The following is a 26726-nucleotide window of genomic DNA, read 5'->3' on the forward strand; positions in this document are numbered from 1 at the left end:
CGGAGCGCGCTCTATATACTATCTATAGTCCAGTCAAATTAGCTCCAAAAAGTGGTCAACCCACAAGTAATTGCAACAGAATTGATTTGAATGTTTTTTAAATCTGAAATACCTCATCTACAACATATTAAAAATATCAAGGCGTAGTTGAGGGGGGAAATGCATAAAATTGTATGTATATGACCCATAGGAGAAATATTGGTGTGTGTTTTATTAGAGGGTAGGGATACATTTTCCACCATAACTTTCTTATTAATTGATATATTTTCTTAAATTATCTATCATCTTAAAGATAACAGATTGTGCTTTTTTTGTAGAATATAATGTAGTAAAATTTGTTAATCTATGACGTCACAATCTCGCCATAATTATCTCCCCTTCGGCAAATCCACAATTTCTCATATCTTTACATTAAAATGTTTGTCCTAAAACTATTATTTGGAAAAAGTATGAACTAAAAGTGATTTAAATTTTAATAATATGCATGAATAAATTATTTTAGATCTATTGATGGTATGTTGTTTGTTATTCAGGTGATTTATATATTGTTTTGTGAACTTTTAAATTTGAACATTGTAAACATACTTTTTAAAATCATTGTCAATTGTTTTCTGTGTGCATCTGTTATTGCATTGTCCCTCTTTGTGCATTTGTGTAATCTGTAATATAATATGCATGGCCGTTTTAACAGTTTTTTACCTTTCTGATAGCTTCTTATCTTTTGATTTGTACTAATAACCGCTTTTTTGTACTTGACCGAAGTTGCACTTCGCAAGGATCTTTTTGCGCTCAGGACTAGTCTACTACATTACACACATCATGCTAAACACTGCATACACATATTAATTCCATAAATACAACGACACTGGAAGCCGCCATCTGTTACACTTAATATAGAGGTGACTATATACCCGACGGCCGTGCACCTAGACTCGGCTAATGTGGGCTGGCTATCTACACGGCGATCGTATTTAGGGGGAAATCCCAATGTACGGCCATCACACCCCATCGAAACTTTCTCTCTTTGTTTGGGATCACTGTCAATATATATATATATATATATATATTTATCAACACACCAAAACACATTCCATAGTTTGCACGTGCATCGCGCAGTTGTCCCATGCACGTGCGTGCGGTGTCATTCTCAATTTTGACAATTTCCAGAAAGGTCGATTAATCACTGTGGAACATTATTTCTGTCAATCGTTTTCATTCTGTTGATCATACAGTTGTTATTGTTTTGTTTTCAGTCATTTTTATTGTTTGAATTTGCGATTTACTGATTTAAAAAAACGTCAACTTTCAAATTTCACTTCTGACCCCAATCGTCCTTCAAGATCTTTGGTCATAAAACCTACTGTAATACTGAACTACCGGTTGTAATGTTTGCCCAATTAATTCACTATTATCATATAACCATTCCCCACAGCTAATATACCGTACAATTTTGACAATTGTAAATTCTTATTAGAGTTTCCCTTCTTTTTTTAAGAGTATATATATATATATATATATATATATATATATATATATATATATATACATATGTACATATACATACATATACATACATACATACATACATATGTGTGTGTGTGTGTGTGTGTGCATGGGCGTCATTTGGTGGGGGACATGTCCCCCCACACACTTTTAGCAGTGGGGGGACAGAATATCTGATGTCCCCCGCCCCCACTTTACTCTAAATAATGTTCTGACAGCCACAATGACCTTCATTTTTTAAAATTTTCAGGGGGGGGGGGGGGGGCATGCCCCCAGACCCCCCTAGAGTCACTTCACGCCTAGGGCGCTCGCGATTAGTCGCACGAAATATTGTTAGAACCCAATTGTCCCTCCCCCCCCCCACTTTTTCCTTGCAAATGACGCCCATGTGTGTGTGTGTGTGTGTGTGTGTGTGTGTGTGTATGTGTGTGTGTCTGAATTTGTCAAATCACTGTAATTTCGGTCTATTCATTGCTACTTTTAGTGTATTTAACATGTCACTGTCACTGTATTGTTAAAAGTTTATTCGCGGTTACTTTCAGTGTATTTAATACGTCACTGTCACTGTATTTTTTAGTTTGTTCATGGCTATTTCCAGTGTATTTGATACGTCACTGTATTATTAGGTTTATTCGCGGCTACTTTCAGTCTGTTTGTTATGTCATTTTCACTTTATTTTTTAATTTATTCATGGTTACTTTTAGTCCATTTATGTACCGTTTACCGTAGTCGACTGTTGAAATCGGAGGATTGGAACCACTCGTACAGCGTCATTCTCCGCAAATGACGGAACATTCCATATCCGTGCATCGTTTTGTGTCGCATGTTAACTTAAAACACCTACAGAAAATTATCTCAAGCAGCTTTCCAGGCAATGGTGGCATAGTTGTTTTTGGTGAATACTGTGTGTTTCTCCATGTCTGTGGATCTAACTCAGCATCATGATCATCTACGCTAATCCAGTGTCGATATTGAAAAAACACCCGCTTGCTGTGATAGGCTACAGCATTTGATTTGGAGGCACGGTTTGAACTTGTACACAGATAATTTCTGAAATTGTTTTCTGCGTGAGCTGTGTAAATCATACTTAACTGCAATGTCTTTGCTTAAATCTTCTTTCAGAAAGTATGCAACTAAAGTCTTGTAATTATAGTAGACAAAAATGTTTTTGAGGACTTCTCCCTTTTCAGTACAAACAAGCTTTGATGTTTTATCACAATCTGTAAACTATTACAAGAAGTGAGCGACATATTTTTTGCCCAAGCACCATCTTCATTTTCTAGATATCCCACTCTTTGGTTTATATTGTTAGTCTAAAAGTATAGCTTAATTTAATAGCAGCATAGCAGTACAAGACGATAAGAAGGTTTGTGTCTTCACTAATAAGTGACCAGCTGCATGCATTGTTGAACATTGGTTATCATGGGAGGAAAATCCAGCCCAAAAGCGATCACGTCTCCGTAGAACATGATGACCTATCTTGAACATGAAGCATACTCCTAGGTTGTCTTTTTCCAGATCTTGCATCTTGTGAGTAAGACAGAACTGACAGCCGCCTTCTTCAAAATAGTTCCTGTTCCTCATCTACCCTCACGTCTTCTACTTGGGCATATATTTCGATATCTACGTTTGAAATGTCAACTGTGGAATCAGCTATGGTTTCATCTTCAATACTTTGAGGACTGCACTCGTCACCCAATTCAGTATAGGACAATGTAATTTTAAACGTTCGAGAGACAAGCAAATTGTGTATGCCAATATCTAGAACAAATTGTATTTTTACTGTCTTTCCTCTTGGATTGGCAGTAATAAATGCATACACTTTCTGTATAATCTGCTGGAGACCCAAACCACTCATTATATGGCCAATGCAGCCAATAAAACTCATTGCTGTATGTAACCCTCCCAGTCACACAAGACAATAGCGCAGAGGGGACTTGTTGAAGGTTCATTATTGATGCTAGTGTTTGCTTCCCACTACAATGGCTGATCAAAGGTTAATACTGATGTTGATCCCTATCGCCAGGAATGATCAGATACAAAGACCATCGTTGAGTAAATACACGAAGGATCGCCAGCATTCATGTCGATCGTCGGTACAAAAGTCACAGATGATATCCCCGAGTATAAACCATTCTGGTACATCTGCGTACGTCCAGACATTCTTGGCATGTGTAACCCGAATGGCCAATTCATTGAAGACAAGATATGATCTACTGGTGTACGATGCTTCAGTTAAATCAAATGTCATAGTTGACATGCTATTTGACGTTGGCTTACAAGTACGAAGGTATTTCAGTTTTCTCCAAGTGTTATTAATTCGTTTACAGACACAAATCTTCGTCATCCGGATCTAACACCTGTTATTATTCCAATTCTGTAGAAGGTGTTCTTTCCATCAAGTGTACATGAATTCTGGTCTGCAACACACTGTACAAAGCTGCCAGACACAAAACCAGGTATACCAGTTCCTTGGGAGGCAGAAGCGCTAGTTTCAAGGCTATTGAGTATATCGATCAAACATTTGGACCTAAATTAATGGTGAAGTTGAATGACAAATCAAATCAGTAAAGGAGCTAAATGTAAAAGAGGACGAGATACCTATAGTATTGCTCGACCAACAGACAATACTTTCAGTTGAGAATCCTTTTCACGGAATATATGCTTTTGAAAAGCACACGTAAATTTTCTGTAGATATTTACTATAATAAATAATAAATACCCGGTACTATATCCATTCTGTAAGCAAGCAAAATAAATTTTCAAGAATGTGAAGGCAAGGTTTAATATTATAATAAAATTAGATTAAATATTGAAACGTGTAAGTGTGGAATCAAATAAAAATGAAAATGGAACAAGCCGAGGTAAGTAGAATTATACACAGAATAAAAATATTTCCAGAAATTAAAATGAAAAAGAAACGAGTCAAAAAAATAAGTCAATGACCCAAAATTAACACTAACAAAACGTGCGTCAAAGCCACAAAACAAATTGTCTGACAAAATATACACAAATATAAATAATCTATTTTTACACATTTGCAATATTATATTATTGATAGCTAGTATATATATTTAAAAAAAATATGTATCTATTTATGGCAAATTTTATTGAGCAATTTATCTATTTCACATATCCATGGAGAAAAAACAATCGTCATTTTGTCTCTAGCGAATACATTGTTAGCAAATACACTCTATTTGCAATGGATCCATATGGGCTTCCATAGTTTTAAAAATTGTGAACGAGCAACTTTATAATATTTCTTTAAACAGCAAAACAAAATTGCGTTTATATTTGTAATATTTTTTATTAAATATTTGCTATCAGTACACAATTGTTGATGTCCGAGTTGAATAATTGGATCGATTATTCAGAATTATCATAAATCGAACGTTTTAGAATGTAAACAAAACGCAGTGACGACGCAAACGAATTTGAAAGCATGCGCCATGAAACTTTATTTTTTGATGTAAAATAAGCACATTTAGACGTAATTTATCACAATGAAGTTTTAAATTCTCAACAAAAGCTTTCAGAAGATGTAACATAGTAAAATAATCTTGTATAGTACTGAAAGTGTCAACAATTTAATGTGAAGGACAAAACGTTATTATCTCCCTTGATGTGTACGATGCCCCACGACGTCATATTTTAAATATACTTTCGGGCCAAAGTTTGGTCGCAAAATTAAGCATGTTCCCCCACCGATATTTTCCAATACTTTTTATATGTTGTTTCTAAACACTTTCTGAGTAACTTCTCGTAAAAATTGTTACTGTTGCAATTAGTTGCGGGTCAAACCTTAATTTGACTGGACTGTCACTATAGCTTGATTTGACTTTTGAAGTCACTCATGTGACGTCACACGCATAGCTACATTACAAAATCGCTCATTAGACCTCAAGGTCATCGTACAATGTGGCTGAAATAACGGAAATAATAGCTTTTCCCCTTAATTTTTATGGTCTGCTCCGACCTCATTAACTCGTTATTCTCTATGTATACTTTTATAAGTTATACCTTGCCAATAATTTTGCTGGACGGTTATTTGCTATAATGACGTAATTTTACCAGTTTTTAATGACGTCACATGTATTTCAGAACGTCTGGCAATCATATTAACCTAAGCTGAACTTACTACGACATGGAGCAAAGTATTGAGTCGTTAGTAAGAGATTTTCACAATGAACTTAACGACATGAGAGAACAAGGCTTGTTTTGTGACATTGTTATAAACATAAGTGACGAAAAACGAAAGCTGTATGCACACCGAGCCGTCCTGGCGAGCAGTAGTCCATATTTTCGAGGTCTGTTTACATCCGGATTTAAAGAATCAAAACAAATTGAAGTGGAAATCCCTGGAATAACTGGTACCGATATGGCAGAAATTATCAGGTACTCATACACAAGAAAAGCCATTGTTAATCCTGACAATGTTGAGTCTCTTCTGTTCACTGCTGATCGCCTGCATATCACAGGACTCATAAAATACTGCTGTGAGTACCTTATTCGAAATCTGGAACCCGGAAATGTAATAGGTATTTTAAAGTTTTCACAGTACTTGGGACTGCCTCGACTATTTATTAAAGCCTGGAATTTTCTTATGCAGCATTTTATTCAAATTGTTGATACGAGTAGTGAATTTCAGCAACTTTCAGTAGATGATTTGTGTTTGATTCTTGAAGCTGACGATCTCAATGTTCCTACAGAAGATGACGCATGTTTGGCAGCCTTACAGTGGGTTAATTTTTCAATAGATTTGAGAAAATGTCATTATACGAAGCTCTTGTCTTCAGTTCGTCTGGGTCTTGTAGGGAAAAAAACTTTTGATCAGTATCTCATGTCCAATGACTATATTTTCGGCAGCCCCGACTTCAAACAGCTTATTAAGAAGGGTTATAAACTTTGTGAAATTAACCATCAGTCACACTTCTCGCTGTTGCAGGGACCTTCAAATCCAATGCTTCGACCCCGTGTTCCATACGAAGTAATATTCGTAGTAGGGGGTTGGTCTGTGGACGGTGTGTGTGGAGTACTGGAAACGTATGACACTCGAGCGGATCGTTGGTATCGGAACACTCAGCATCATTATGATGAGAATATTGCATATCACACCGTTGTTTCACTTGGCGTGTGTGTTTATGTGATTGGGGGATACTCTGCGCCTTCTAAATACTTCAATGCTGTCAAACGATTTGACTGTGTTTCGAAATTGTGGATGGAAATAGCCCCAATGCATTCGAAGCGGTGCTATGTGAGTGGAACCACCTTGGATGGTTTGGTTTATGCCTGTGGGGGATTCGATGGCCAAACGAGGCATTCATCGGCCGAGCGATATAATCCGTCCGACAACCAATGGATTATGATCTGTCCGATGCAGAGAGTTAGAAGTGATGCAGGAGCTTGTGGTTTAAATGGTAAATAGCGCCTCTAAGGTCGACGACAGTCACATTTCGCACCCTTGTTTTGTCTTTGTACACAATAAATATAGGCCCTATTGTCCGAACCAAATCGTTAACAACTACAAAACATTACTCTCCTACCTTTAATTGCCGTTAGATTTCCTCCAAAGTTTGTCCAGACACAAATCACAAATCGCAAAAACAAAAACCCACTACAAATATATAGATTCCACACACGAGACTGCAACGATGTCGCCGATATTGTCTTTGCTGAGATTGCATAGGGAAAAATACATGCAGTTTTCTGCCGTCTGCCATGTTGCTTGTTTATGGAATACTCTTCAAGAGGGGTGAAAGCCTCCAAAGTATGTTGCACAATTAATATGAAATCGATGATCTCTAGTGGTATCATTAAAATAATAATAATAATAATAATAAAATAATAATAATATGACGTCATCACGTTTGCTTTTATATCATAACATGTTATGACGTTGTTAGATTTAAGTCCTATCCTTTCACCCCTCTTGAAGAATATTCCATAAAAAGTCAAAATGGCAGCTGATACAAAATTACATGCTTTTTTCCCTATGCGCTCTCAGCGAAGTCGATATAGATGACATGGTTAGCATCTGGTATGTGGAATCTGTGTCATTGTAATGGTTTTTTCAAGATTTGTGTCTGGACAAACTTTGGAGGAAATCTAACGGCAATTAAAGGTAGGAGAGTAATTTTTCGTAGATGTTAACAATTTGGTTCGGACAATACAGGTGATGCGCCAGTTCAGGATCACTTCAAACAAAATTGTGAATTCTGTCAACATGCGCGCGTATGACTTTAAAAGAAATTCTTAGTAATAAAGATAATCAACCATATAAATAAACAGTGATATAAAATGTAAATTTAGGTAAACATTTGGCACCAAAAACAGTGTTGTTCGAGCTGGCGTACTTGCGCCAGTTGCGAATCACTTTGTCCAGTTCCGGATCACTTTCGAAAAATAGAGGCTTACGCCTTCAAAAACACTATTTCCAACATGTTAGCACTTTCAGCACATTCGTGGATCCTGCCGGACATATTTTATGATCATTTGCAACTCCATAGGGTTCCCATCCTCCTGATTACGCCCCTAATTAGCAATTTCTAAAATCGATTGAAAATCAACGATGGCGTCCCATGACGTCAGATACATGGGGCGTGTGTCAAAAGTAAAGGTGCGCGATCCTTATTATTTTCGTTGTGTACTTTCAACAAGTTGAATTATATTTGATTTCTGGCATTCTAGTATATAATAATAATAATTAATATTATTATTACTAATAATAAATAATTGTTTTCATTTATTATCGTATATATCAATAATAATAATAATAATGATAATAATAATAATAATAATAATAATAATAATAATAATAATAATAATAATAATTATTATTATTATTATTATTATTATTATATTGATGACTTTTAAAAGTCACATTTTCTTTGTGAAAGGAACAAAGGCTTGAAAAATAGAAAGAAATGACAGCAAAATATCTTGGGACTCTTTAGTATTTATCATAATACAGGGACGGATTATGCTTTAGGTGTGTGGGGGGGAGGGGGTATCCGATTTTCTTCAAACACATTCAGGTGCATTAGTAATGTTCAAACAAAAAACATTTCAATAGCAATTTTGCCTTTTGAATTTTTCCAGCATTCTCAAAACGGAAACGTCATATACCCAGTTTATGGTTATTGTTAGGAGATGCAAAGTAACGTCATTGGAATACTGACGTCATTCAACTGGTGATGCGCCAGTTCCGGATCACTTCCGGTTTACCTGTAGTTACCGATCAGTCTGTCGTCGTGTCGGTATATTAAATATTTAGTCATTTCTAATGTAAATTTCATTTTAAAAATATTCCAACAAACAAATAATACATGTGTCTTGAAATTGTACGTAAAAAATCTGTAACAATATACAGACTTGGTTTTGTTTTGGATGCCGATACATAACCACTGTTAAAAATTTAGATGAGCAGACGACATGAAAAAAAGAAGAAAAAAAAGACGTTTAACAAGAGAGATAAGTTTTTGATGTTTTTCTATTTTTATCCTTTGAAATTTTATAGTACATTTAGGGGAAATATATATAGATTGTGCATGCATGGGCGTACATAGGGGGGGGGGGGGGGGCGAATCGCTTTTTTTATAATTTAATATATCTGACATTATTATATTTACTCAACATAGAAATATATGCCCAATATCTCTGCAATCTATTTTGGAACCCTCCTTTTCAAAACTCAACATAGAAATATATGCCCAATATCTCTGCAATCTATTTTGGAACCCCCCTTTTCAAAATCCTATGTACGCCCATGGCATGACAAGTTTTATGAAAAGTGATGCAAACGACTTATCAAGGGGACACTTGATACGCCAGTTGCGGATCACTCACAAAAGGGAAGTATTTACGTTGTATTTGCCGCTAGATGGCGCAATGAACGCAGAGATTATCTGAAGACTCAAAAACGTTGAACACAGTAAAAAAAATTCCCCACCACTTTTCCCCTCTTACTTAATAATAATAATAATAATAATAATAATAATAATAATAACAATAACAGTAATAGTAATAATAATAATTGTTTTTTTTTTTTTTTTTTTTTTTTTTGGGGGGGGGGGGGTCCCCCTTAAACCCATAGGCGTCGATCGGTGGGGGACGCGTCCCCCTCACTTTTCAACGCCGGGGGATAATCAATATAATGCCCCCCCCCCCCACTTTTTCGTTTAGCAAAAGCAACAACACCACCACCACCACCACCACCAACAACAACAACGACAACAAACAAACAAACAAAAAACCCAAACAAACAAAAACACTAATTTAATTACTGTATTAATTATTTTATTTAAAATGGCAAGTAGTCATCCCTTTTATCATAGTTTAAAAGTTTAACCACTAATGTGTACACACAGACACACATAATGTACACACACACACACGCACACACACACACACACACACACACACACACACACTAACACTAACACGTCCCCCCCACTTTTAAAGCCGGATTGACGCCCATGCTTAAACCTCTCTGGATTTGTCATTTTAACCACTAGTTCATAATAATTCGACCCTGCATGTGTTGGATCCATATCATAGTACTTCGTTCCATGGCCAGTCGTCCTCTACAAAATATTCTATTAATAGTTGTAGTTCCATCTATTTTTCTTTTATTATTTTTGTAATGACAGTATGTATATAATGTAAAGACACGTAGGCCTATTTTATAAACTGAAACTACGATTTTAAGTGTTGGTCCCACTTGTCTCTCACGTTATATTTGTACATGTAATTTGCCATTCGTACACATACAGCTGCAGTCATTCAACAGTAATGCTAATATAAATAAAATGTTTTTTTAAATCCATTTTCGTTTAATTCAGATAAAAATCAGTCTGCCCTGCCCACTTACAAAAATGGGAGCCCGTATGGCCTATGTTAGATCGCCAGTCTAATCCCCACATATCTGCTAAAATCGCTGCACACGTCTTGTATTTGCCCCATAAGACTATTCAGTATCGTTGCCCACCCCCCTCAGCGTGAGAGCCGTCTACCCCATTACTTGCTTGATTTATTGAAAAAAACACCAAACAAACATTTTACTGTACAAAGAAAAGAATCGGCACAAGTTTGACAACTTAGAGGACCTTTATAAAATCCTGCCACCGTCAGTGGTCTATTTCGCATATGTGCCACTGCACGTGCTTTTCGCATACTTGACTGCTCGACTTTGGGAGAGGTGGGAAGGGCCCTCTTATAATCTCTTATACGACTTCTCATTTTAACAGTGTGAACAATGAACTATAGGGTGGATTAATTTTTTCAGTGGGATTTTTGTTTTGTACAATCGCATTCTGATACAGGAAAATGATATGTGTATTCGCAAGATCAATCTGAGCTAGCCCTAGTCTTTAGATCGTCGTTGAAAATAATTCTACATTTCAGGAGCAGATCCAGGAAATATTTTGCGGGTGTGGGGGACTAACCGGAAAAGGACAAATGGAACAACACGTTAAAAGGGCATCCCAATGAAGGAATTAATAATAATAATAATAATTCGACTTTTTGACTGTCTAGTGTGTATCACTATATTAATATTTATCATTATATTAACTAGTGGTCTAACCGTCCTGCTTCAAAATTACTTGCTTAATTTTAATATTATGATAAATACTAAACACAGTCCCAAAGTTGATATCTTGCTGATATGTCATTTCTCTCCATTTCCAATAAAAGGTGCTGAATTTTCAAGCCTTTGTTCCTTTCACAAAGAAAATGTTACTTTTAAAAGTCATGAATATAATAGTAGTAGTAGTAGTAGTAGTAGTAGTAGTAGTAGTAGTAGTAGTAGTAGCCTAGTAGTAGTAGTAGTAATAATATATTTTTTTATTATTATTCAGGGGCGGCCATACTACTTTTCAAAGAGCCGTACCACGTGTGTGTGTGTGTGGGGGGGGGGGGGGTATCATATCTGTGAAAATGTCCTTACAAGTAGTTTAAAAGGCGAGTCTGGCAGCCACGATCCGTACCACTATTTGTTTTACACTGTGTCGTCCCTGTTTTATATCACTGTTTATTTACATGGTTGATTGTCTTTATTACCGAGAATTTCTTTTAAAGTTATACGCGCACATTTTGACATAATTCACAATTTTGTTTGAAGTGATCCGGAACTGGCGCATCACCTGTATTACAATGCTTCGCCACATTGAAATAAAAACTGGTCTATTAACCTTGACCCCTGTCCAAATTATGTAACAAGCAGACAACGCTGTTTACAGGTCTATCTATGTTTTTATTTTTCTTTGTTTTTATTTTTCATGAACAAAATATTAATTTTAAGGGGTTTTTTAAAAGAAATAAAAGAAACTTTTGTCAAATATATCATAAACACAAATTACCGTTGGATATGTTTTATTTATTGTGTACGAAACCAAAACAATGGTGCGAAGACTGACTATCGTCGATCTTAATGCTGCTCACTCGTTATTTGTTTTTTGTTACTATTAGGCCTATTTAAAGTTCGAACTAAATTGTTAACGACTACGATAAATTACTCTCCTACCTTTAATTATCGTTAGATTTCCTCCCAATTTTGTCCAGACAAAAATCGTAACATACCCACTACAGTGACACAGATTCCACATACGAGGCTGCAACGATGTCGCCGATATCGACGTTGCTGAGAAATGAATGAATGGATGTTTAACAACACCCCAGCACGAAAAATACATCGGCTATTGGGTGTCAAACTATGGTAATGGAAAAACAAAGTGATGATCAACATCAATATAAAAATTGACTTTGCTGATATTGCATAGTAAAAAATACATGCAATTTTCTGCCGTCTGCCATGTTGCTTGTTTATGGAATACTTTTCAAGAGGGAGGCTACGACCATTGTTCAATTATTAACTGTTCCGGGAAATTCGTTATCCTTCCATCGATATCCAGCCAGTGGATATCGGAAACGTTTGTGGGTAATCGTTTCACGTAGAAAACTATTTTAATGTTACTCTAAGTACGAGGGTTTGTTCGGCACATTTTGTAGGAGGGAAGCCAGTGAACGCATAAGGGACCAAAACCGTACCGGTTCTGTACAGGACGTTCCTACACAGGGCGGTCTAGTATACTTAGATATGGTGGAAAACACATTAACAGTAAAGAAAATAAATATATATTTTGTATATAAAGAAAATATATGTATATTTCGGATTATACTCAATAAAATATATAACGTGTGCGTGTGTAAATATAAAAAAAATATATGTAGTCAGGACAGCTCTGTACAGAACATTCCTATACAGGGCGGTCTAGTATTCTCTACTTAGATATGGTAGTAAACAGTAAATAAAATAAAATAAAAATATATTTTGTATATACAGAAAATATATGTATATTTCGGACAATACTCAATAGAATATATATATACACAAAGAAACAAGTTAAGTACCCCCTATATTTTTCACAATGACTTGTCTTACGAGGTTTGGCGTTGAAAGCCTAATAACATAACCTCTGAAAAACAAATGTGTTTTGCAAGAATACATCTTTGACAGTAAGAAAACATAACAAGTGTATCCAGTTTTGAAATTTTAATCATGATTCTGAGAAGAATTCCAGTATGTTGTATTTGAGCCAAAAACTGAGGCACAATAAGTATGGAGGTGCAGAGTTAGAAACACGGGTCAACATCATGACTGCTGATGAAAAATGTCATTTGAAGTTCACAGATGACATTCATGACACAAATCATCAATAGCGGGTAAACCCGCCACGTGCCCAGATGACAACTTCCACCCTTCGTCTCATCCCTCCAGTAAGTCGTCTGATCTGCTGCATGGGCAACTACTGCCATTCTTGATGAAGAGCTGCCTCTAATTGTGCCAGAGTCTGTACAGGTGGGGTCAGTGCCTGTACTCGACACCCCAAGATGTCCCAAACATGCTCTAGCGGGTTTAGGTCAGGACTCGTGGCCGGCCAGGGCAGGGTCATCACAGCTTCAGTTTGGAGTAAAGCTGTTACTGCTCAGGAACGATGTGGCCTAGCTTTGTCATCCATGTACAGAAGTCTGGTGGCGAGTAGATGGTTGTCAAAATGCGGCACAACAACTGGTTGCAGGACGTTACGAATGTACCAATCACCACTGAGGTTGCATTGGATGGTGACAAGATCCAGCTTACAATCATGTGATAGGCAACCCCAAACCATTACTGAACCTCCACCATACGAGGTCATAGATCGTATGTTCCTGGGTGTGTAGGCAGCATTTTTATGTCTCCAAACTCTCAGTCGGCCATCTGTGACATGGAGCAGGAACCAGCTTTCGTCGGACCAATGGACTCTTCACCAGGACCTAAGATTTCAACCTCTGGGCCAAACACCACGCTAAACGGCGTCTCTCATGATGATCAGCAAGAAAGTGACGCTTGATGACCCTTCTGGCCTTCAATCCCGCAAATTTCAGACGATTCCTCACTGTTCTGGCTGACACCCGTCTATTGGGTAACCATTGGCTCTTCAGAACAGGAGACATAGAAACGGGATGACGACGTACGAGCCGAAGCAGGGCCCCGCGCCCTCGCGCTGTGACGTCAGGCGCGGTCTCCCTGACCGTGGGAGATCCTTTACAGCATTGGTATGCCCGTGTTTTCGTATCAGTCTGCTAATTATGGTGTAATGATACCCCAGTTTTTTTGGACATCCTATATTTTTGAAGGTCATACCGGTCGCATGCATACCAATAATACGCCATCTTTGGGCCTCTGATAACCGTCGACACATATTCAACGATGCAAGACAGTGATGTTAAATGACAACATTAGCAGTGTATTGATACTGCCTTTTGAGCAAAGCATGGATGGCATGATGGACGTGCATGTCGTTCTGTTGTAGGACGTCACAGTTGTTATTGTACTCACCTATTATTTCGATAGAACACCATACTTGACATATTCGTCACATAATTTGCAGTTTTTACCAATGGGGCAATTTCAGTACTAATTACATCTAGGGATGCTTAACTTTTTTTCTTTGTATATATATATATATATATATATATATATATATATGTTGTTATTACTCAGTATGTTTCAAATTTAATTATAAGTATTGTCTGTTATTACTTTTACGTTCATCTAGGTATGAACAAAAAAATCATCCGCAAACTTATGTGAGAACGGCTTCGCCGATTCACACAGTTTACGGATGATTTATTTTGTTCATACCCCGATGAACGTAAAAGAAATAACAGACACTCCTTAAATAATAATAATAATAATAATAATAATAATAATAATAATAATATATAAATATATATAGAGTGATGACGGCTCTGTACAGGACGTTCCTACACAGGTCCGTCTAGTATTTTATATACTTAGATATGGTGGAAAACACATTAACAGTAAAGAAAATAAATATATTTTGTATAATACTCAATGCGTTCATGTTGACACTGTATAAAAACGTGTGTATGGGTAAACAGAACGGCACCTGCCTTCAAACCCCCCCCCCCACCCCCCAAATCCCCCTTTTTTAAATTCCCACTTTATGGATATACATGTAACAGCATAAATTTTTTTTTTTTTTTTTTAACTTTTCCCAATTAGATAGACACTAAGAAAAATGCAGCAAAACACCTTCTGATATATAATATATATATATATATATATATATATATATATATATATATATATATATATATATATACTGAACAAAATAAGAAACTTCCGCTAACTTTGCTTGAACATAACTTGATGAAAACAAACCGGGGGAATAATTGTTGTATATGCGTTTAAAGAGTGTTCCATGATGCATCGTTTGGTGCAAAAATCATTGCCATAGGTTAACAGAAACTGGGAGAAATTTTGACCAAGTGTGGTAGGGGTTAAAAATAAAAACACCCACTTAATAACGGGTATGACCACCTCTTGAATTGACCACTGCAGTGCATCGCAGGCGCATAGAATTGACTAAAGTGTTGATTTATGCCTGTGGAATATTGTTCCATTCCTGAATGAGCGCTTGACGAAGTTCGTTGACGTTAGCGGGTGGGTTGGGACTATCCCAGACATGCTCGATGGGGTTGAGATCAGGACTTTTAGCGGGCCAGTCATCAATGAAATCAATGTTATTTGTCCTAAGAAAATTTACAGTGTCTCTAGCTGTATGAGAGGTGGCATTACCATGCTGAAAAATCGAGATGTTGGCGTTGTTATGGAATAGAGGAATGACGTGATGAGCGAGAATGTCATCGCAGTAACGTTCAGCATTTAAATTGCCATCGGTGACGACTAGTGGTGAACGATAACCATGGGCAATTGCTGCCCAGACCATGACAGAACCCCCACCCCCGAAACGATCTCGTTCAAGAACACAACAGTCAGCATAGCGTTCATTTCTCCTACGGTAGACGCGCACCCTGCCATCATCACGTTGTAAAGAAAATCTGGATTCATCCGAAAAAAGAACGGTATTCCAGCGTCGCCGTATCCAACGAGTGTGTACACGTGCCCAATTAAGACGATTTAGACGATGACGTTGCGTTAAAACGCATCCGACGTAAGGACGTCGTGCATGTAAACCGTTCTCCCGCAGACGATTACGAACAGTTTGCCCACTGATTCGGTTATTATGAAGCCCATGTGTGTTAGCAGCAGTAGCAGTGGCAGTTTGGAATCGATTGCGCAAATGCGTGTTCATGATATAGCGGTCTTGACCACGCGTTGTAACTCGCGGACGTCCACGGCGTGGCAAGTCGTTGGTGCTTCCTGTCGTTCGAAATCTTACGCGAAGATTTCGTATCGCTCGACTAGAACTCCCAACATGCCTTGCAACGTCTTCTGTCGACATGCCAGCATCAAGCATGCCAATCGCCCGTTCGCGTAAATTATTGGGTATTCTTGGCACACTAAAAATGCTACAATGTAAAAAACGTTAATTTTTTTTACAAATTTTGAAGCGTTTTCGTTCACTTGACAACAATGTCAGTAAGACAAGTAAAACAAATTGACCGAATACTACACGGTACATGTCGAACCATGGATGCACGTGCAAATTGAATTTCACGTTGTCGACGATTAACAGTGCAAAAATAATCGATAAAATTCATGAATCCTGATAATACAGCTCAAGGCTAATACTACCTATATAATTTCATAACACAATGAATTCTTTAACACAACAAATACTATATGTACAAATCGGAAGTTTCTTTTTTTGTTCAGTATATATATATATATATATATATATATATATATATATATATATATATATATATATATATATATATATACACACAGTCAAACCTGTCCTAGCGGCCACCTGTACTCAGCGGTCACCTGCCTTAAGCGGCCACTTTGTTCCTCCCAAACGATTTATAATGTAAATGCACCTGTAATAAGCGGCCACCTGTGTAACGCGGCCAGCGGCCACCTAAACCGGAGCCCGAATCGCTAAAATACCTGCATTAAGCAGCCACAGTTAGGTTTTACTCTTATATAAACGGGATATTTTAACAACAGCGATAAGGTGCAGCAAATAACCGATCTTCACACCTTCAGGAATACTAGTACCCATTCAGTCCCGACATCTCCACTGTGTATCAATTAAGGAAGTATGAATCTGACATGCATCTAATTGCCTCTGGGCAGGCTACGCTTGACATTTGTAGATTCACTTACTATGACAATACATCGCATGAAGTCGGAATTAAATAATTAAATGGAAAAAGAAAACAAACTTGTGGAGAACGGTTAATTTAATATATTCTATTTGCATTATTTCTGAAGTTGATTTATAGTCAACTATGAAGCACACATCCGTTAATTAGCAGTACAAACGGTAAAACAAGAAACAACAACAAATGTTTTAAAGACTATATATGTGGCAACCTGTACTCAGCGGCCACCTGTCTTAAGCGGCCACGTTTATCTACTCCCTTGTGTGGCCGCTTAAGACAGGTTTGACTATATATATATATATGTGCGTGTGTGTATATATGTGTATATATTCTCTCTCTCTCTCTCTCTCTCTCTCTCTCTCTCTCTCTCTCTCTCTCTCTCTCTCTCTCTCTCTCTCTCTCTCTCTCTCTCTCTCAAATATATATATCGATCGATGCCATAACCTGTCGATGCCATAACCTATGGAATCTGTCAAATGTTTTGTTTATACTTTTTACGAGATAGTCTTTTAATCTGGCGTTAGGAAAACCCTCGGATACAAGTCGCAGAGACTTTGTCCAAGTTGTTGCACTGCTTTTTAATTTGAACCATACCGCTGTAAATTTCAGCGGACCGTTTTCTACGGCCATTATACCATCTAATTCGAAATATGTATATGTTAGTTGCCAAAGATTAAAAGTCTCCTACGAAGCTACTCAAGTCGCATAGCATACCCTTTCAATGTACTAGAGATACAACTTTGCGGTGGTTTCAGTACAGAATATTGCATCGAATACTCGCAACTAACCATTTTTTATATACTATTCACTATATAGATACCAATAAATGTACTTTCTGTAATCTGCTGCCAGAGACAATGGAACACTTATTCTATGATTGTCATTTTGTTAAAAAAAACCTATGGAAATCTATTGCAAATTGAATAACAAATACTATGGGTGAACATATTACTTTTGATAAACATATAGTTATCTTAGGTTTGCCTAATGAACAAAACAGCAGTGTAGTAAATTGGATGATTATTAATATAAAATATTATATTTATTCTATAAAAATGCAAAAACAAAAATTGAACTTACGATTATTACAACGGACAATTAAAAACAAATTAGAAATTCAAAGGTGTATTCTGCTTAAAAACTGTGAATACGAATATTTTGAAACATATTAGAAGAAATGGTATAATTTATTTATTAACAATTTTACATGAAATTTTTCAACTGTAGTTTAACATACTGGGTTAGAGACAAACATTAAAAGATAATATTTGCAACCCGTTATTCTTTTCTTTCACTTGTGATATTTCGTTTTCCCCCTTTCTTCTTTCTCTTCTTTCTTGCTCCCAGAAATAATTAATACTAATTACCGACATGTATGAAAACTGATGTACATGGATATTTGTGTGTGTGTGTGTGGGTGGGTGGTGGTGGTGGTGGGGGGGGGGGGGGGGGGTGAGTAGGTGAGTGGATGAGAGAGTTTTTTTGAATGCAGTATATGTTTTAAACATGAACATTGTGTACATGTAAATAGTCTGTATATACAGTGTATATATATATATAGAATCTCATTGGCTCGAACGCCCAACGGTCGAACCTACCGGTATTCTCGAACCAAGAACAATGTCCCGATTTTTTTCTCTATTAAACCCTTTTATTTTGGTGCTGATTGGTCGAATACCCCTAGGGTCGAACAGAAGGTTTCTCTCGAACCAGTTTATTTGTCCGAACTGTAAAATTAAACATATATAGCTCGAACAACTAAGTCTATCCGAAGAAATACAAAAAATAATTTATATTTATTTACGAATTTTTCATTGACCCTTTCACGTCAGTCACAAAGTAAGTTAATATAAATTCGGAAGTGGACGAATTAATCCTAGATCATATGCCGGCTTCTCATGTTGTTTATATTTAGCACCTATCGGTAATTATCTTTCTAGTACAGATAATAGTACTACGATAATCGTGAGCTGAATGAACCTTGCATGAAACACCAATCAATTGGTGAGCCTATTCGGCCTCGCCGGTTTACTTTAATCATTTTAATCGCTACTCTACGCATGAGCGTCGCATATTTTGTTTTTAACTTGAAATACAGGAGAGATCAATGTAATGTAGTGATTACAACAATAAAAGGTAAAGGGCCTCCGCCTGTGCTTCATGCACTTTCATTCTTTTCTCAACGTTGTCAATATGTCGCAAAAGATTCTACAACAGCATAATAAAGAACGATTTTTTAAATTAATAAATATTTATAAATACAGACTACCAGTGTGTTTGTTATTTGTTTATTCAACGGTGATAAATAATAGTTACAAATATGTATCTCATCCGACATTTGAAGGCGACTTCGTTACTCATGAGTCAATCGGACCATCTCGCCCAAGCCAGTTTTACGGAAATATATGAGGTTTTCCGATTGGTTTTTGTGTTACAGAAGCAACCGACAACGGCCGAATGCATGGTTCGAACTACCCGATGGGTCGAACAGACTTTGATGCACCGACAGTGTTCGAGCCAATGATATTCTACTGTATATATATATATATATATATATATATATATATATATATATATATATACGAAATATAATTAAAATATGTGTACGTCAGTGAGCTCAGGCCACCTCAACCCTGACACTGCCAAATATTTCTGGGGACAATAAAAAGAAAAAAGAAAAAAAAAAAGCTATTCAAGTCGCCCATAACAACCTGTCTGTCACGCCCCCCAATTTGTAAATAGACTAGTTTCAGTCTTGTTTTGTCAAGGGACGTTACTCTTCGTGCGCATGCGCAATAGGAATGCGAAATACCTCTATTACCATACTCATTTAAACTGAATATATCGCGGCATTCATATTTTTGCGGTTTAGCACGCGCAACGCCCCCAGGTGGCACGTTTATTATTAGAAATGTGATGACAGACAACACATTGTTTTGCCCGTTAACAAATTTAGATAAGTATTCATAGTTTTACTGTTTGGTCATAAAATAACAGTGTGATTTTACTGCACCCCTATGCTTATAAATAGCTCCAGTACTTACAATACACGCATACAATTCTGCTCTGTCGTCGGTTGTTGACAATCAAAACGAGGCTGTACACGGTAACAGTGTTACTATATTTAGAACGCGAGACCTCTAGAAAAGTATGGAAACATTTAAGGGTCTTGCCTATATTTATTGGCAATTTAAACAAAACACATAACTTTTAATATGTTCTGTTCTTGGTTTCACTTGATCCATATTGAAATAGGCAAAATGTGATTTTTGTCCTCACTGGACACACTTAAAGGGACACACCCTAGTTACGGCTAGTTGTTAACCATTACGGCGTTGTTTTTCGCTTTTAAACCCATTTTTTTCTTACCGTTTATTATTTAGAATATACATTTCCATTCACCTGAAGTGTTTTTTGGTAATCCTGGTAATCCTGGTGTTTGTAATACCACAAAATGCATTTTTTGTATTTCTGAAAAACGGACGCACGTTTGAGAAAAAACCGTTGAGCAGACAAGGTCTAATCTATTTTTAGACGGGATATTTCCATTTCAATGTCACAGACGTTGGTATACCACGTGACCGTTATCATTTTGGTTCGGTTTGTTTTCTCGTGCACGGTTCGCGCAATCAACAGCCCAAACCTTTGCTAGCCACAGTCTTGACCTCTACACAATTTCCTGCACAGGCGCCTGTTTTACAAAATATTTCGTTTCAATGCTTCAAATTAATTTTATATGTACATTAAATTGTATTATAAACATGCTAAATTGCTAATTTTGCTGTAATAACAGCAAAAATAATTTATCCTAAAAACATCGACCTAGTAACTGTATACCACAGTAACATTAGTATTTGTATAAACATGTTTATAATGTTGGTCTTGCGTGTCGATTTTTCAAGAAAGGTAGGGCCTAGACGTCCAACATGTTAGAATGAAGACATTGTTATACACATGATAGTAAGCATAACTGGCAGGCAAATCAAAATAAATAACCATAAATAAAACAAAAACAAATAGCCCAATCCACCACCACCCCCAAACCACCCCAGTAACAACACCAACACCAACCCCACCCCAAAATAAAATACAAAATACCCCTCCCCATCGGCAAACACACACACCCGTACCCCCCCCCCCCCCCCCCCACCCCCGCCCAAAAAACAACAAGAACAAAAACAAACATATAACCCAGACGAACACGCACGTTTTTTCTATCTATATATAGAGTGGGATGCAATAATCACATTTGCATTATTATTATTATTATTATTATTATTATTATTATTATCAACACCTCCCCCACCAAACCACCACCCTCAAAAAAGAAGACACGTCACTCACCCACCCCCCAACAACTTGTTTTTTTTCCGAAATATTTTCACTATCATTAATCACATTTGTATTATTATCATTTAAAAAAATATATTTTTCAGCCTTTTATATTTTTTTTTCAAATGTATTTTTTGTTACTCAGCTTAAATCAAGAACTCCCCCACCAAAAAAACAAAACAAACCCCCACCACCACCACCACCCCCACCACCCCCAAAAGACCCGTCACCCCCTCCCCCCACCACCAACTTTATTTTTCTTCAAAATATTTTCACTATCATTAAATAGACTGTTTTACCCTATTGTATTACAATGGATTAGTAGTCCCTGCCACTAGCTTTCATCACGTGCTCATTCATTTGCCCATGTGCACTGCCTTTATGTTTTTTTATGTAACATTGTTTCACTATTTATGCATAACAGAAGTTGGAAATGAATGGGGTATCGTTGCATTGTCCTGATAGGCTAACTAAATATATTAAGTTGTGAAAACAACGTCGCTTTGTATTGCTTATTTTCCGATTTTACGTTTATAACGACGTTAGGGTTTATGGTTACATTGTAACATTATAATGGTATATGTTACCATTTTCCAGTGGCTTCAAGAACACTATTACATGTTCCAAAATAATATTTGGCGTGTTTCAAATCGATTTTAAAGTGAAATATGCACATGGTGATTAGTAGTTGAGTTTAACTGGCAAGTTTAGAAAAGCGATTCAAATTTGGCAGACATATTTCACAGCACGCCAAACTTCAAAGGGCTATAACTTTCTAACCACTAACTATTTTTCCGTCCGGTTTTCATTAATTTACATTTTTTGGTACATATTTTTGCTTGAAAAAAAAAATTTGACCACATATTTCTTTTTTAATTGTTCGTTGTTCTACCTACAACAAGACCGTCTTGTCGGGCCGGTGTTCACTTAGCATTAATCTAACAACGTCATAGCATGTTATGATATAAAAGCAAACGTGATGACGTCATATTAATTTTTTTTTATTCTTTTGTTTAAAGATACCACTAGAGAACATTGATTTTATATTAATTATGTCACATACTTAGGAGGCTTTCACCCCTCTTGAAAAGTATTCCATAAAAAAGCAACATGGCAGGCGGCAGAAAACTGCATGTATTTTGCCCTATGCGATCTCAACGAAGTCGATACTGGTGACATCGTTATAGTCTGATATGTGGAATCTGTGTCACTGTAATGTGTTTTTCACAATTTGTGTCTGGACCAAATTTGGGGGAAATGTAACGGTAATTAAAGGTAGGAGAGTAATTTATCGTAGTTGTTAACAATTTGATTCGGACTTTAGGCCGATTGCGTTATGATATAATGTTTTATTAATACAATATTATTAGAAGACCCCTAACTATTTGGATACTTTTACAAACACTAAATAATAATACAAAAACCCCAAACCCAAAACATTATAGCAACATTTCAGAGGAGTTTGCTGACGGTTATCGTGAATTTTCAAAATGGCCACCATTAAAAACTTGTTTTTACAATATTACCGCACCCAGGTAAATAATTTTTAAAAATGTTTTAAGTTGTATACATGTACGTGGACATGCTTTCACTACATAAGCAATACTATTTGTAATCTGTATTGGTCAATATATACTCGTTCCATCCAGTGCACCATGACTGGTATATCAAAGGCCATGGTATGTACTACCCAGTCTGTGGGATAGTGCATATAAAATATCCCTTGCTGCTAATCGAAAAGAGTAGCCCATGAATTGGCGACAGCGGGTTTCCTCTCTCAATATCTGTGTGGTCCTTAACCATATGTCTAACGTCATATAACCGTAAATAAAATGTCCTTATTTGTCAAGATAAAAATAGTAACATTTTGGGTGGAGGATTTCCAATGCAATGAAAATGATATTTTGGCATAATTTCTTAAATATTGAATTTATTTTTACTAATGTCTATATTATAATATACTTTAAGTATATTTTCATGCATTATGCCAGAGTTATATTCTATAATTTGGACGGAGGGGGAATATTATATTTGTATTAAAAGGATTGGATTATATCCTGAGGTTTTCGCCGTTTCAAAAGATTTTTTGACAAATAAAATATTAATGCATTATTAAAATAACAATTTACTTATATTTACTTGCTTAGAATATGATTATCTCTATAATATAACCTACGCATTTCTGGACTTTCGGTATTTCTTCCAGAAAGAAATTTTTGTGTATGCTTATTATTCCATCAGTTGTTACCCTTGTTGAGACGCAGCGTGACTTGTTTGATCACACAGCACACCGCCAGTGCGCCCTCTGGTATGCAAGCTTCAGATGGCTGAGTTGTTGATTTCGCTTAAATGGACACACCCTAGTTACGGCTATTTGTTAACCATTACGGCGTTGTTTTTCGCTATTAAACCCCATTTTTTCACAAATAAAATTGCACTTTACTTACATTTTATTATTTAGAATACACATTTCCATTCACCTGAAGTGCTTTTTGGTAATCATGATGTTTGTAAAACCACGAAATGTATTTTTTGCATTTTTTCACAAGACGTTCTGTCGAGAAAAAACCGTTAAGCAAGCGAGGTCCAATCTATTTTTAATGTCACAGACGTTGGTATATCACGTGACCGTTATCATTTTGGTTCGGTTTGTTTTCTCGTGCACGGTTCGTGCAATCAACATCCGATTTGTTGTTGTTCATTTGTCAGATTTTTCTTCACAGTTCGTGAACATTTTCAGTAACAATAAAGTTCAGACAAGTAAGTGTCTTAATACAAAACGTTACAAACCCTTAAAACCAATCATTTTGCTAAGTCTTACGATATCTGGAGAGGGGATACAACCAGGACAGAACAGTTGGAACATGTCCAGGAGAGGTGAAACGAACGCACCTCAAGTCTGTGAAATTTGTCGTGACGTAGGCATTGTTGTGCTTCGAGCGACATCTACCGGTGACATCAGAATACTAACTTTCAAAATTATTTCAAGCAATTGGGACATGGGGATTCCAATGGTATTTATCGATATAAAACCTGCTTTTTCACTCCATTTGATAAAAACGTGATCTAAGTGTGTTACAGGTTTGTAGATTAACCAAATTATAATTTATTTTCGCTGGATGGAACTAGGGTGTGCGGCTTTAAGAGGTCTTATTGGGTTACTATGTGCAGTTGTCAGCAATAATTTATACTTGAGAAAATAGCAATTACCTCTTGTGCTACTAGGGAGAGGTCAGAGGCTAATCCAGAGTAGCTGTTGCTAGGAAGTGAAGGAGAATTATCTCAACTGTTTTCTTTTTAATTTAGATTTGTTTGTTTTGTTTAACGACACCACTAGAGCACAATGGTTTATTAATCTTCGACTATTGGATATCAAACATATGGTCATTTTGTCACAGTCATAGAGAGGAAACTCGCTACATTTTTCCATTAGTAGCAAGGGGTCTTTTATATGCACCATCCCACAGACAGGATAGCACATACCATGGCCTTTGATATACCAGTCATAGTGCACTGGCTAGAATGAGAAATAGTCCAATGGGTCCACCAACGGGGATCGATCCTAGAACAACCGCGCATTAAGTAAGCGCTATGGAATTGAATGCAACCACAGTCAACAGGGGGTAATGGTATGGGTAACTTAGCCCAGAAAGAAAATTGGTTAAGTTTTAGGGTTACGGTTACGGTTAAGTAAATCATACAGTAATGATAAAGAGTAATTCATTTTGTCAAAAGGTTAACTTAAAAAAAAAAAAAAAAATCAGCAAAATATTTTGGGTATGGCGTCATACCCGTTTTACTCTTTGGCAGAAACCCTGGCATTGTAATGTTTTGTATCTTATATAATGTTTCTGGATACCAACGTCTATTTATACATGTATTAGCATTACTGCCAGTTATATAGGGTTGCATTTAAAGCGGCATTATCCTGAATATTTTTATTATTTAAGCATATAGAACAGAAAATCCAGTTACTTTTGGTTCATATATGACGCCGCACTCCACATTGGTTTCACTACGCTGGCTTATCCAGGTAAAAAACAAAGCCAGTATTTTGAAAGTGGTTTTCATTGGCTTATCACAAGTATAGAATTCCCCAACAAGAGAACACGTGAGATTTCGCAATTTTTGAACAAATTTAACTGTCTTGATTGAAGGGTCGTCTCATATCTCCAAAACATATTTATATCCATAGAGGTATGGTACAACGCCTTTCCACGGGTCGGTGGGTGGGGGATTTGCCGTGAAATTTTGACAGTGGCCAGCTGTTGGCATACGCGTTACATGTAAGGGTGTGTTACTAATTACGTAACGCTCTAGGGGTAGAGGAAGAGGGTACTGTGTTCGATTTACGTAACATTTTTCAAGGCTATATGTTATTTTTATTCATTACTTAGACCTAAAAAGGTGTTTTTTGGAAATGCGCGGTCAGTCCATGATCGATCCCCATCGGCGTGTATATAAAAGACCATGGTATGTGATATCCTGTCTGTGGAATGGTACATATAAACGATCCCTTGCTAAAAAAAAAAAAAATGTAGCGGATTTCCAAGGCGCGTGTACAGGGATTTCAGCAGGGTTGTGGTTATAGACTGTGTTGAGCGAAGTTTATATGGGGCCATGCTCCCCCAAAAAATACATTTCAATTGTATTTAAGCTTGGGCAAATAAGTGTTTCGACCTCCAATACCCTCCCCCTGCACATGCACCCGATTCCACTCTAAGATTATATGTCAAAATTACCAAATGTTAAGACATCCAACAGCAGATGGAAGGAAGGATAGGATATGTTTTATTTAACGACGCACTCAACACATTTTATTTACGGTTGTATGGGGTCGGATGATTATTAAATCAGTATGCTTTATCTTTGATGTCGTTAAACACCCCCCCCCCCCCCCCCCCCCCTAACTTTACCCTTTCCAAACGAAATAATATTTATTTGAATTTGTCGATTTTAACACGTAAAATTAAGAAGTGAAAACGTTCATTGTCTACTTTAGTATATTTTATTTTAAAAATATATACATGATTAATGTGTTACTAGTATACAAACTAAACTTTGAAAGTTCTACTAGCACTTTATAAAATATCAATTCTGAAATAGGAAGGTACGACTGTCGATAATACGTTGTCAAGATCAAACCGGTTTTAACTACAGCGCAAGATTTCTCTTTTAATTTTTTGAGACGAACCCTACAATTTGAAATCGGCAAACGCACGTGTTAACTGAAACTGACAACCGGCTGT

At 36.6% G+C, this 26726-nt stretch overlaps 1 protein-coding gene across 1 annotated transcript in view; it reads left to right on the forward strand.

The window, feature by feature from the left end:
• The first annotated feature begins 5396 nt into the window (after positions 1-5396).
• Positions 5397-26726, forward strand: part of LOC121368241 (kelch-like protein 10) — a 37700-nt gene continuing 16370 nt past the window's right edge. Inside the window, exon 1 of the mRNA XM_041492882.1 lies at positions 5397-6923. Coding sequence (XP_041348816.1) covers positions 5651-6923 — 1273 coding nt within the window. The 5' untranslated portion in view covers positions 5397-5650. The remainder of the gene's footprint in view (positions 6924-26726) is intronic.

The sequence above is a fragment of the Gigantopelta aegis genome, chromosome 3 (genome assembly GCF_016097555.1).
Source record: "Gigantopelta aegis isolate Gae_Host chromosome 3, Gae_host_genome, whole genome shotgun sequence".
Classification (NCBI taxonomy): domain Eukaryota; kingdom Metazoa; phylum Mollusca; class Gastropoda; order Neomphalida; family Peltospiridae; genus Gigantopelta; species Gigantopelta aegis.